Consider the following 13,232-nt stretch of genomic DNA (forward strand, 5'->3'; position numbering starts at 1 on the left):
CGATGAATAGGGGTGTCTTACTTTGTTTGGAAACATCATTTCAGTTACTTCAAGCTTTGTCAACGTGGAAGTAAAACAATACACACAAATGTTATTAAGGATGTTTATCTTCCGGATTCGGATTGAAAGTGGTTTGTCTAGTTGTGTACCTAATGATGTGGCCACTAGCTGTGTGCTGTTACATGTATGAGTGAGTGTGCTGTGGGAAATCCCACTAACAAAAAAAAACAATGTTGCAACATTGAGGAGGAGGAGGAGCTACTACCGGAATACACTCAAACTTCCTCCCTCTCTCACACACACACTGAGTCTAATCGTTGGATCTTTTCAACGCTTTTGGGTCATTTGTAATGCCACTGGAAGCAGCGTGTGTGTGTGTGCGCATGCGTGTGTGTTCCTCGCACAGGAAGTACTTGAAGACTGTCAGAACAGCACACTGTTCTCAAGTTGGACTTCATGTAAGTTAACGTTTGTTTTCATCATTTTCTCTATAGAGTGTGGCACTGCTCCATTGTCTTCTGTCAGGTGTTATTGGATGTCAGTGCCCAGCGCTTGATTGATTGATTGAGACTTGTATTAGTAGATTGCACAGTACAGTACATATTCCCTACAATTGACCACTAAATGGTAACACCCCAATAAGTTTTTCAACTTGTTTGAGTCGGGGTCCACGTTAATCAATTCATGGTAATGTGCTAATAGAAGACTAGTAGTAAAGTAGACTAAATGATGCTTTTGAAATAGGAGGGAGCCCATCTTTTATAACCATACTTGCCAACCCTCCCGAATTTTCCGGGAGACTCCCGAAATGCAGCGCCTCTCCTGAAAACCTCCCGGGACAAATATTCTCCCGAAAATCTCCCGATTTTCAGCCGTAGCTGGAGGCCACGCCCCCTCCAGCTCCATGAGGACCTGAGTGAGGACTAGAGATGCGCGGATAGGCAATTATTTCATCCGCAACCGCATCAGAAAGTCGTCCGCCATCCACCCGATGTAACATTTGATCAGAACCGCACCCGCCCGCCATCCGCCCGCACCCGCCCGTTGTTATATATCTAATATAGACGATGCAAGGCATTAGTGAGGTTATAAAGCTTTTGCCTGTTAAAGAAAGGAGACTGATCCAATGCAGCACAGACTTTCGCGTGCCACGCTGTCACGACCCAGACGCACACCAGTGCGCAATCATATGGGAGCCGCGCTGAGCGCACCTCCAAGCGCATCTCGCTGCCGGCGACGGCCGGGTATGGGCCCAACGCTCCAGCGCCATCCATTTTCAGGGCTAGTTGATTCGGCAGGTGGGTTGTTACACACTCCTTAGCGGGTTCCGACGTCCATGGCCACCGTCCTGCTGTCTATATCAACCAGGGTGAGCCCCACCCCTTTCGTGAGCGCACTGCGCGCGGAGTGACCCCTGTTACGCGCCCCCGGCAACAGGGGTGGCGGGCAGGTAAGCTGCGCGGGCGGAGCGCGCGGAGTGACCCCTGTTACGAGCCCCCGGCCACGGGGGTGGCGGGCAGGTAAGCTGCTTACCTGCTGCGCGTGACGCCGGCCGCGGCGAAGGCGGACGAGGCGGGGTGTCGGTGCGGTGGGCGCGGTGGTGACCCTGGACGTGCGTCGGGCCCTTCTCGCGGATCGCCTCAGCTACGGCTCCCGGTGGGGCCCTCTCGGGGGAAGGGGCCTCGGTCCCGGACCCCGGCGAGGCGTCGGGGGCCTTCTCCGCTCCGTAAAAGTGTCCATCTCTTTTCTTTTTTTTCTTCTGTTGTGGCATATGCTGCAGGTGCCTGCTCGTTTTTCGTATGTGGGTAACAACATTTAACTATGTATATATATTTCCCAATTGGTTTAACTGCCACCCGCCTGAATCTATTTAAAATCGAATTTTTTTTTATTTCAACCGCCCGACCCGACCCGACCCGCGGATAAAATCTAATTTTTTAAAATTTCATCCGCCCGATCCGCGGACTCCACGGTTGTGCCCGCAAACCGCGCATCTCTAGTGAGGACAGCCTTTTTTCACGACGGGAGGACAACAGGGTGACAGGAACTAAATCATCCAGACTAGAGACAAATTGTATTATTATATTTATCTTACCTAAAAATAATTTTTTTTATTTTAAAAAAAAAAAAACTAAATACATTTTTACTATATTTTCCTAAAAACATCAAAATTAATTGTATTTTTATTTGTATTTTTTCCTGACTCCTTATTACATCCAGCCATAGAATTATACATTAAAATAAACATAGTTGAAATAATTAATTTTAAATTATCATGATAATTCATTTAAAATGACCATATTTAATTATTAAAATAATTGCTTGTTTGTCAACAACTTTAGCATTTTATTCATTACATTTTGAAGCTCTCAGAAGCCAAGTTAGGTTATATTCCTTAATATTTATTTATGCAAGTTTGAAGTATCAATTATCCAAACACAGTTTTGTTTGCATATTTTCAGGATGTATATATATATATATATATATATATATATATATATATATATACATATATATATATATTAAATACTTGACTTGGTGAATTCTAGCTGTCAATATACTCCTCCCCTCTTAACCACGCCCCCCACCCTCCACCCCCCACCTCCCGAAATCGGAGGTCTCAAGGTTGGGAAGTATGTTTATAACTCAAATGTGTTAGAGAGAGTTACAATACATGAAGCTGAAGCTAACTTGAATCCTTTAAATAAGTTAATTTAGGGTGCCTAGTTTGACTTGTGATATTGGCATTAAAAAAAATCAAATGAAATAATGATGAAAAGTACTATTTATCCATCCACTTCCGCTTATCCGAGGTCGGGTCGCGGGGGCAGCAGTCTAAGCAGGGAAGCCCAGACTTCCCTCTCCCCAGCCACTTTGTCCAGCTCCTCCCGGGGGATCCCGAGGCGTTCCCAGGCCAGCCGGGAGAGATAGTCTTCCCAGCGTGTCCTGGGTCTTCCCCGTGGCCTCCAACTGGTGGGACATGCCCGAAACACCTCCCTAGGGAGGCGTTCAGGTGGCATCCTGACCAGATGCCCGAACCACCTCATCTGGCTCCTCTCGATGTGGAGGAGCAGCAGCTTTACTTTGAGCTCCTCCCGGATGACAGAGCTTCTCACCCTATCTTTAAGGGAGAGACCCGCCACCCGGCGGAGGAAACTCATTTCGGCCGCTTGTACCCGTGATCTTGTCCTTTCGGTCATAACCCAAAGCTCATGACCATAGGTGAGGATGGGAATGTAGATCGACCGGTAAATTGAGAGCTTCGCCTTCCGGCTCAGCTCCTTCTTCACCACAACGGATCGATACAGCGTCCGCATTACTGAAGACGCCGCACCGATCTCACGATCCACTCTTCCCCCACTCGTGAACAAGACTCCGAGGTACTTGAACTCCTCCACTTGGGGCAACGTCTCCTCCCCAACCCGGAGATGGCACTCCACCCGTTTCCGGGCGAGAACCATGGACTCGGACTTGGAAGTGCTGATTCCCATCCCAGTCGCTTCACACTCAGCTGCGAACCGATCCAGTGAGAGCTGGAGATCTTGGCCAGATGAAGTACTATTTAACTAAATGAAAATGTAATAATACCTTTAAAAACAGTGGATTAAGAATCAGTTGTCATTATGACATGCACCTGTTAAAAAGAACCACAAAGAAGGTGGCCAACGGACATGATGTGGAGCTACTCCCGGTCCTGGCGCAGGAATCATAATTCATGATGATGTAAAACTACAATATGGGCGATTTCTTAAAAACAACTAAAATCGCCGCAAACTGATATGTTGTAGTCCTACTTCCGGTCCTGACCTAGGAAACGTGAAGGATTATAATGTAAAACCACAAAATGGCAGATTTCCTAAAAACGGCAAACAGATATGACGTAGACCTACTTCCGGTTCTGACCTCCATCCATCCATTTTCTACCGCTTGTCCCTTTTGGGTGGGGGGTGCTGGAGCCTATCTCAGCTGCATTCGGGCGGAATGTGGTGTACACCCAAGACAAGTCGCCACCACATCGCAGGGCCAACACAGATAGACGACTGCCAAATTGATATGCCGATTTCAAAAGGCCACGGCCCCCTGACACCCCTTCTCAACTGTCTATGCCACGTTAAGGCTTGGTTAGCCCAGAATTTTTAAATAATGAATGAGGGAAAAACAGAAATTTTAGTTTTTGGTCCGGCCCTCACTGACTTGGGACCATTGCAAAATGATGTGCGTCCCAAAGTCACCAGCCTTGGCGTCACTATAGACAGCCATTTTAAACTTGACAAACAAGTCAATGGCGTTTTAAAATCGTGTTTTTATCATCTACGTCAGGGGTGCTCATTACGTCGATCGCAATCTACCGGTCGATCTCGGCGGGTGTGTCAGTCGATCACCAGCCAGGCATTAAAAAAATAGTCCTAAAAATGAGCGATCATAAATCTTCACTATGACGTCACTTTCGTCACTTGATTGACATTCACGGCACCCGAGGGTCTTCTGAGATGACGCTGGCTGCTGCCAGCTCATTAAAATTACCGACTGGAAGGCGAGAAACACTTTATTTCAACAGACTGGCGCCGTACCTGTCGTCAAAACTCCAAAGACCGACTGCACAGTTGCGCTAACAAAATAAGAGTCTCAGAAAGCTGGCGTGCACAAGCTAGCAAGCTACGGAGTTTGCCGACAATGTATTTCTTATAAAGTGTATACAAAGGAGTACGGAAGCTGGATAAATAAGATGCCAAAAACCAACCACTTTCATGTGGTATTGGACAGAAAGGAGGACTTTTTTTCTCCTCCATTCGAAAATGCGGACCTTATCAGCACTACTGTCTGATTCCAATCAATGCAAGTCATCAGAATCAGGTAATACACCAACTTATATTCTTGTCTTCATGAAAGAAAGGAATCTATATGTGTTAATTATGCTTGTATTATCTTTAAACACCTTTAACTTATTAACAATATTAACTATATGTGTTAAACATGCTTGTATTATCTTTAAACACCTTTAAGTTGTTAACAATATTAACTATATGTGTTAAACATGTTGTATTATCATTAAACACCTTTAATTTATTAACAATATTAACTATATGTGTTAAACATGCTTGTATTATCTTTAAACACCTTTCACTTGTTAACAATATTAACTATATGTGTTAAACATTCTCGTATTATCATTAAACACCTTTAATTTATTAACAATATTAACTATATGTGTTAAACATGCTTGCATTATCTTTAAACACCTTGATCTTATAAACAATATTAACTATATGTATTAAACATGTTTGTATTATCATTAAACACCTTTAACGTGTTAACAATATTAACTATATGTATTAAACATGCTTGTATTATCATAAAACACCTTTAATTTATTAACAATATTAACTATATGTGTTAAACATTCTTGTATTATCATTAAACACCTTTAACTTGTTAACAAAAACATATGTTTCATAAATAAATAAATATAAATTATATATATGAATGAGGTAGATCCCCACGACTTGATCAACTGAAAAGTAGCTCGCCTGCAGAAAAAGTGTGAGCACCCCTGATGTAGACCTACTTCCGGTCCTGACGTAGGAATCATAAATCATTATGACGTAAAACCACAATACTCCGTATTTCTTAAAAACTACTAAAAATGTTGGCAAACGGATAAGACGTAGACCTACTTCTGGTTCTGTCCTATAAATCATACATTTTTATAATGTAAAAATATGGCAGATTTCTTAAAAACTAATAAAATGGTGGCAAACCGATATGACGTAGACCTACTCCCCGCCCCTTGACCTCCCGCTGACCCACCCACGATCCCGAACTAGCCCCCCAAAACAGATGATTACCAGTGATGCCTTCATTATGGGTATAAGGTACAATTCTCTGAAAAGTATTAACATACAGTATGTGGTCCATTGTCTCGTGTGTACAATTCATTCAATTCACCCCCTCATGCTCATCGATCCACTGCTTAATTGAGTTTCAAGTGGATGTGATCAGCAAAAACCAACTCCTCCATCATCCTGACCCAGAGCCTCCAGCCAGGACTCGAACACTGCTAAGTGCTTACAAGCCATCACAAACACTGCGCACCCTGGGTGACAGTGAGGACATTGGGGGAATACAGATCAAGGTGCACAGAGCGTGATCTGCGTATAGGGAGGAATAGGGATGGCTACCAAATTCAGTACTTGTATAGGCACCAACCGAATTCAGTCGGTACTACCGGGTATCGACAGGGGCGTGAGAAAACAATACATAAGTCTTCAGCTAAGTGGCATGTAGGTACAATAAAACAGTTGGTGTGTAACAAGTACATTAGAGTATAAACACTTTGCAGGGCGCAACATAACACATTCAGCTTCCTGGAAAAAGACACTTTCCAGTAAGACAACATACCACAGTTAGCCTGCAGTACAGTACTGCCATCTAATGTCTTGAAAGTGCAACTGCATTGCAAATGACACTCCAATGGTATATGAAAACAAAATATAAGAACTGGACAGCACAGTTGTCATAACCAGCTCTTTTTCAAATGTAACGTTAAAAAATAAACAATTTACCTTTATTAACATACACAAAAGTACCGAAAATTAGTACCGGTGAGTACCGGTATTGATTCTCTAGTCCTGGGTATTGGTACGGTATCGGTTCAAACGTGAAAGGTACCCATACTTGCCAACCTTGAGACCTCCGATGGGAGGTGGGAGGTGGGGGCTGGGGGGCGTGGTTAAGATATATATATAAGAAATACTTGACTTTCAGTGAATTCTAGCTATATATATATATATATATATATATATATATATATTTATTTATTTTATTACATATATATATATATATATATATATATATATATATAAATAAATAAAAGAAATACTTGAATTTCAGTGTTCATTTATTTACACATATACACACACATAACACTCATCTACTCATTGTTGAGTTAAGGGTTGAATTGTCCATCCTTGTTCTATTCTCTGTCACTATTTCAGAACACACACATTATACAAATATACATTATAAAATCAATAAGAAAACGGGAGCTCTAATTTGGGAGTCTGAATTAGGATCAGAAGTTCCTATATAAACATTGCGCACTCACGTCGCCTTTTTGTATTGATTACTGCAGCTGTGCACCGGATTCATTCACAAATACAAACTACAACTCACAAACACTTTAGAGTTAGGCTCCACCATCAGAATGTGTACTTAAACTTATGAAGATCACATGGATATTATTCAGTGAGTTGATTCACCAAAACTAACCTGTTATACAGGAGGAAAAAGCACACAGGACGTTTCAATTGTTCACAGACTGGCCGCTCTCATCAGAATGAAAAGACACTTCCGGTCTGCAGGTGATAGCATTCAATTGGGAAGAAACGCCCTACTGCCCCCTACTGACCAATGTGAATACTGATAAATGGGTAATGACAGCTCAAAAAACGAATTCAAACCACAAAATAAAATAAATAAATCAACACAAAAATGTGACACATTATGGGTGGGTCACATATGCATGTACAGTAGATGGCAGTATTGTCCTGTTTAAAAGTGTCACAACATTGCTGTTTACGGCAATGTTGTGAACAGGCTGTCAACACGTCACTCAGGTCCGCATGGAGCTGGAGGGGGCGTGGCCTCCAGCTCCGCCTGAATTTCGGGAGAAAATTTGTCCCGGGAGGTTTTCGGGAGAGGCGCTGAATTTCGGGAGTCTCCCGGAAAATCCGGGAGGGTTGGCAAGTATGAAGGTACCTATTCTCTCACCATTATTCTATCAAATTATCTAACCAGTTATTAAATGTGCGTGTTTGACAGAGAGCGTCATGAAACATTCACTTGTAATATCGTATTCTTACTCTAATTTACCTAATAAAGCCCCAAAAAATATTGCGTGTGAGACAAAAGGACATAAAACATTTTTCAGAATGTGGAGGACCACTTTTCATATTTTTACAATTTTAGTCCTCATTTTTGCGCTTCAGAAACATCTATGACTTTAGTTCCAGGCTTCTTCTGTTTGTTTGATATTGTAATTACTGCCACAAGTGGTGGAAAAGTGTATTACATCTGCAGCCCATTCGGACCACAGCTGAGAAACAGTTTTTTGTTTTTCACTCACGGCCCAGCAAAGCTCCCCAGCCCTTAAATGCTGCAATGTACCGTACATAAAAGTTTAAAGACAAAGCGTATTATTATTATGTTTTTAGTACAGTATCAACTTTTCAGTCCTTTCTCTTAACATTGTGCCTTTTTTGCTTTCTTTTTCCCAATTTGGTTTGCTGTAGAGATGCGCGGATAGGCAATTATTTCATCCGCAACCGCATCAGAAAGTCGTCAACCATCCGCCATCCACCCGATGTAACATTTGATCAGAACCGCACCCGCCCGCCATCCGCCCGCACCCGCCCGTTGTTATATATCTAATATAGACGATGCAAGGCATTAGTGAGGTTATAAAGCTTTTGCCTGTTAAAGAAAGGAGACTGATCCAATGCAGCACAGACATTCGCGTGCCACGCTGTCACAACCCAGATGCACACCAGTGCGCAATCATATGGGAGCCGCGCTGAGCGCACCTCCAAGCGCGTCTCGCTGCCGGCGACGGCCGGGTATGGGCCCAACGCTCCAGCGTCATCCATTTTCAGGGCTAGTTGATTCGGCAGGTGGGTTGTTACACACTCCTTAGCGGGTTCCGACGTCCATGGCCACCGTCCTGCTGTCTATATCAACCAGGGTGAGCCCCACCCCTTTCGTGAGCTCACTGCGCGCGGAGTGACCCCTGTTACGCGCCCCCGGCAACAGGGGTGGCGGGCAGGTAAGCTGCGACCCCTGTTACGAGCCCCCGGCCTCGGGGGTGGCGGGCAGGTAAGCTGCTTACCTGCTGCGCGTGACGCCGGCCGCGGCGAAGGCGGGGTGTCGGTGCGGTGGGCGCGGTAGTGACCCTGGACGTGCGTCGGGCCCTTCTCGCGGATCGCCTCAGCTACGGCTCCCGGTGGGGCCCTCTCGGGGGAAGGGGCCTCGGTCCCGGACCCCAGCGAGGCGTCGGGGGCCTTCTCCGCTCCGTAAAAGTGTCCATCTCTTTTCTTTTCTTTTTCTTCTGTTGTGGCATATGCTGCAGGTGCCTGCTCGTTTTTCGTATGTGGGTAACAACATTTAACTATGTATATATATTTCCAAATTGGTTTAACTGCCACCCGCCTGAATCTATTTAAAATCTAATTTTTTTTTATTTCAACCGCCAGACCCGACCCGACCCGCGGATAAAATCTAATTTTTTAAAATTTCATCCGCCCGATCCGCGGATAATCCGCGGACTCCGCGGTTGTGCCCGCAAACCGCGCATCTCTAGTTTGCTGATTTTAAATGTACTATAAATGCAAGTCAGGGGCCATGACATCATACGCCGCTGTTTGGACACCGCCGGGTACACGGTACAGTACATCAAAGAGAAAGTTGCGTGACGATCATGGCGATGGTGTCATTAGGTGGAGAATTGAGGATGAGGCTCGTTGTCCCATCCATCCTTCTCGTCTCCATAACGACCTCTGATTTAACGCCCGCCTCAGCAGTTGGTGCACGTGTACAGTGCACGCGTACTAGAGATGCGCGGTTTGCGGACACAACCGCGGAGTCCGCGGATTATCCGCGGGTCGGGCGGTTGAAATAAAAAAAAAATTAGATTTTATCCGCGGGTCGGGTCGGGCGGTTGAAATTAAAAAAAATTAGATTTTAAATAGATTCAGGCGGGTGGCATTTAAACCCATCCATCCATCCATCCATCTTCTTCCGCTTATCCGAGGTCGGGTCGCGGGGGCAGCAGCCTAAGCAGGGAAGCCCAGACTTCCCTCTCCCCAGCCACTTCGTCCAGCTCTTCCTGTGGGACCCCGAGGCGTTCCCAGGCCAGCCGGGAGACATAGTCTTCCCAACGTGTCCTGGGTCTTCCCCGCGGCCTCCTACCGGTCGGACGTGCCCTAAACACCTCCCTAGGGAGGCGTTCGGGTGGCATCCTGACCAGATGCCCGAACCACCTCATCTGGCTCCTCTCGATGTGGAGGAGCAGCGGCTTTACTTTGAGCTCCTCCCGGATGGCAGAGCTTCTCACCCTATCTCTAAGGGAGAGCCCCGCCACCCGGCGGAGGAAACTCATTTCGGCCGCTTGTACCCGTGATCTTGTCCTTTCGGTCATAACCCAAAGCTCATGACCATAGGTGAGGATGGGAACGTAGATCGACCGGTAAATTGAGAGCTTTGCCTTCCGGCTCAGCTCCTTCTTCACCACAACGGATCGATACAGCGTCCGCATTACTGAAGACGCCGCACCAATCCGCCTGTCGATCTCACGATCCACTCTTCCCTCACTCGTGAACAAGACTCCGAGGTACTTGAACTCCTCCACTTGGGGCAAGATCTCCTCCCCAACCCGGAGATGGCACTCCACCCTTTTCCGGGCGAGAACCATGGACTCGGACTTGGAGGTGCTGATTCTCATCCCAGTCGCTTCACACTCAGCTGCGAACCGATCCAGTGAGAGTTGAAGATCCTGGCCAGATGAAGCCATCAGGACCACATCCTCTGCAAAAAGTAGAGACCTAATCCTGCAGCCACCAAACCAGATCCCCTCAATGCCTTGACTGCGCCTAGAAATTCTGTCCATAAAAGTTATGAACAGAATCGGTGACAAAGGGCAGCCTTGGCGAAGTCCAACCCTCACTGGAAACGTGTCCGACTTACTACCGACAATGCGGACCAAGCTCTGACACTGATCATACAGGGAGCGAACCGCCACAATAAGACAGTCTGTTACCCCATACTCTCTGAGCACTCCCCACAGGACTTCCCGGGGGACACGGTCGAATGCCTTCTCCAAGTCTACAAAACACATGTAGACTGGTTGGGCAAACTCCCATGCACCCTCAAGGACCCTGCCGAGAGTATAGAGCTGGTCCACAGTTCCACGACCAGGACGAAAACCACACTGTTCCTCCTGAATCCGAGGTTGGACTATCCGGCGTAGCCTCCTCTCCAGTACACCTGAATAGACCTTACCGGGAAGGCTGAGGAGTGTGATCCCACGATAAACCAGTTAAACCAATTCGGAAATATATATACATAGTTAAATGTTGTTACCCACATACGAAAAACGAGCAGGCACCTGCAGCATGCAGAAGAAGAAAAAAAAAAGAGATGGCAACGCCGGCAGCAAACGTGGTACGCGACAAACTAAAAAAGGGAATACTAAAGACCAGGGGAAAAAAAGGCCAGAAAAGTTCAGCGTGGACTCGTTTTTATGAGGTTGTAAATCAGGATGATAGTAATGCTGGCTACGTGATTTGCAAGAGCTGCGACGCTGTTTATGTCTACGACAGTCACAAAACCGGGACATCTAACATGGTGCATCACATTTGTGCAAAACCCCGAACCTCCACAAACACCCTGAGCATGAGCAGTTTCGTCCGCCGTGATCCCAGAAGAGTGCCACAGGATGTTAAAACAAGATAGAACGCAGCTGCCTGCAGCAGTTTGAGTGGCGCGAGCGCACTTGGAGGTGCGCTCAGCGCGGCTCCCAGATGATTGCGCACTGGTGTGCGTCTGGGCCGTGACAGCGTGGCACGCATTGAATGTCTCTGCTACATTGGATCAGTCTCCTTTCTTTAACAGGCAAAAGCTTTATAACCTCACTAATGCCTTGCATCGTCTATATTAGATATATAACAACGGGCGGGTGGCGGATGGCGGGCGGGTGCGGTTTTGATTAAATGTTAGTTCGGGTGGATGGCGGATGGTTGACGATTTTTGTGATGCGGTTGCGGATGAAATAATTGCCTATCCGCGCATCTCTAACGCGTACACACAAACACCTTGGCAAGTCGTTGTTTGATCCTCTTCTGTGGCCGGTCATGAGTGGAGACTGTACGATAAAACACTTGTCTCATTTCAGGGCAGCCTTCATCTTCACTCTCCTCTCCATCCGCCTCTCTGTCGCGGTTGCCATGGCAACGCCAGCCACCCGTGAGTCCAGTGGCCCGTCAGGTAGGGTGACGAACGCCGTACTGTTTCTCCATCAAAGTGTAGAAATCATTGGTACTTTAACTTAACTTACTAGACGTTTAAGCCACACATGAGCCACAGAGTGGCATCGCCAACTAGTGGCATGGCGTGCACATTACGCGCTTTTAAATGTTTTTTTGTAGGTCTACGAGAACTTTGGTTGTTTTGTTTTTTTTTAAATGTTGTTACTAGGTTGTCATTGTGTAAAATATGGTTTTATTTGAACTTAATTTATTTTTAAAATGTTAAAGCTTCATTTAACAGGGTTGGGTGTGTTATGGATTTAGTGCTAGGGAGGGTTTTAATGGGAAGACAAATACGCCGCATGGGAATAGTTGACAGGTCAATTACAGACACACACAAAGTGCACCTTGCCGCCATTAATCGCAGCGTTCCTCGTGTTGCTGCCGTTCAGAGGCAACCTGCTACGACTGGGGGGAGTCCACCCTGGGGAGGGTCTCCGTCCTGGAGGGGGAGACGGGCTGGCTGTCCTGTCCGCTCTTCCTCCACCCCTCCCTCTACAACTACTCTTCCTCGCAGAAAGCAGGACATAATCTGGTGTGGTACCGCCTTCCCGACGGACACGACCTGGAGCAGCCAATCACCTACAGGTAACCTTTGACCCGTAGCTTATGGCTGAGAACCACAACGGGACCCCAAAGTTTGGTTTAGCTTTTGAGGCTGTTTATATTTCCGCCAAGGGCCGCATACTGAGAAATCAAAGCATGCAAGGGCCATTTTCGAAACCAGTACAATATATCGATTTTTTTAACCTTTAGGGTTCCCCTTAAGTTTGGTCCCGGTGACCCGGAAGGGTGTCAGTCGTAAAAATGTTAAAAATTAAGTCATATATTATTTTTGCTTAAATATCTCGATCAACTTTAGGTATATCTGTCAATATAAAGTTTTTATTTTTTTAAAGTTTTATGCACTTTTTAATGACAAAAATATGCAAAATTTTCCCTTAAAAAAATTCAAAGTAGAATATTTGATGTGATTAATATGATAAAAAATTCATAACATTGATTTTAATTCATTATTACCTTTTTAAGCAAAAAAAAAGTCCCCTTAAGTTTGGTCCCGGGGACCCGGAAGGGTGTCCGTCGTAAAAATGTTAAAAATTAAGTCATATATTATTTTTGCTTAAATATCTCGATCAACTTTAGGTATATCTGTCA

The 13,232-nt window shown here is 45.5% G+C and overlaps 1 protein-coding gene across 1 annotated transcript in view; it reads left to right on the plus strand.

Annotated features, from left to right (window-relative positions):
* Positions 1 to 320: 320 nt before the first annotated feature.
* Positions 321 to 13,232, plus strand: part of il1rap (interleukin 1 receptor accessory protein) — a 39,490-nt gene continuing 26,578 nt past the window's right edge. The window contains exons 1-3 of the mRNA XM_061972274.1: positions 321 to 458; positions 11,945 to 12,036; positions 12,470 to 12,665. Coding sequence (XP_061828258.1) covers positions 457 to 458; positions 11,945 to 12,036; positions 12,470 to 12,665 — 290 coding nt within the window. The 5' untranslated portion in view covers positions 321 to 456. The remainder of the gene's footprint in view (positions 459 to 11,944; positions 12,037 to 12,469; positions 12,666 to 13,232) is intronic.

Source organism: Nerophis lumbriciformis, linkage group LG17 (genome assembly GCF_033978685.3).
Source record: "Nerophis lumbriciformis linkage group LG17, RoL_Nlum_v2.1, whole genome shotgun sequence".
In the NCBI taxonomy this organism is placed as follows: domain Eukaryota; kingdom Metazoa; phylum Chordata; class Actinopteri; order Syngnathiformes; family Syngnathidae; genus Nerophis; species Nerophis lumbriciformis.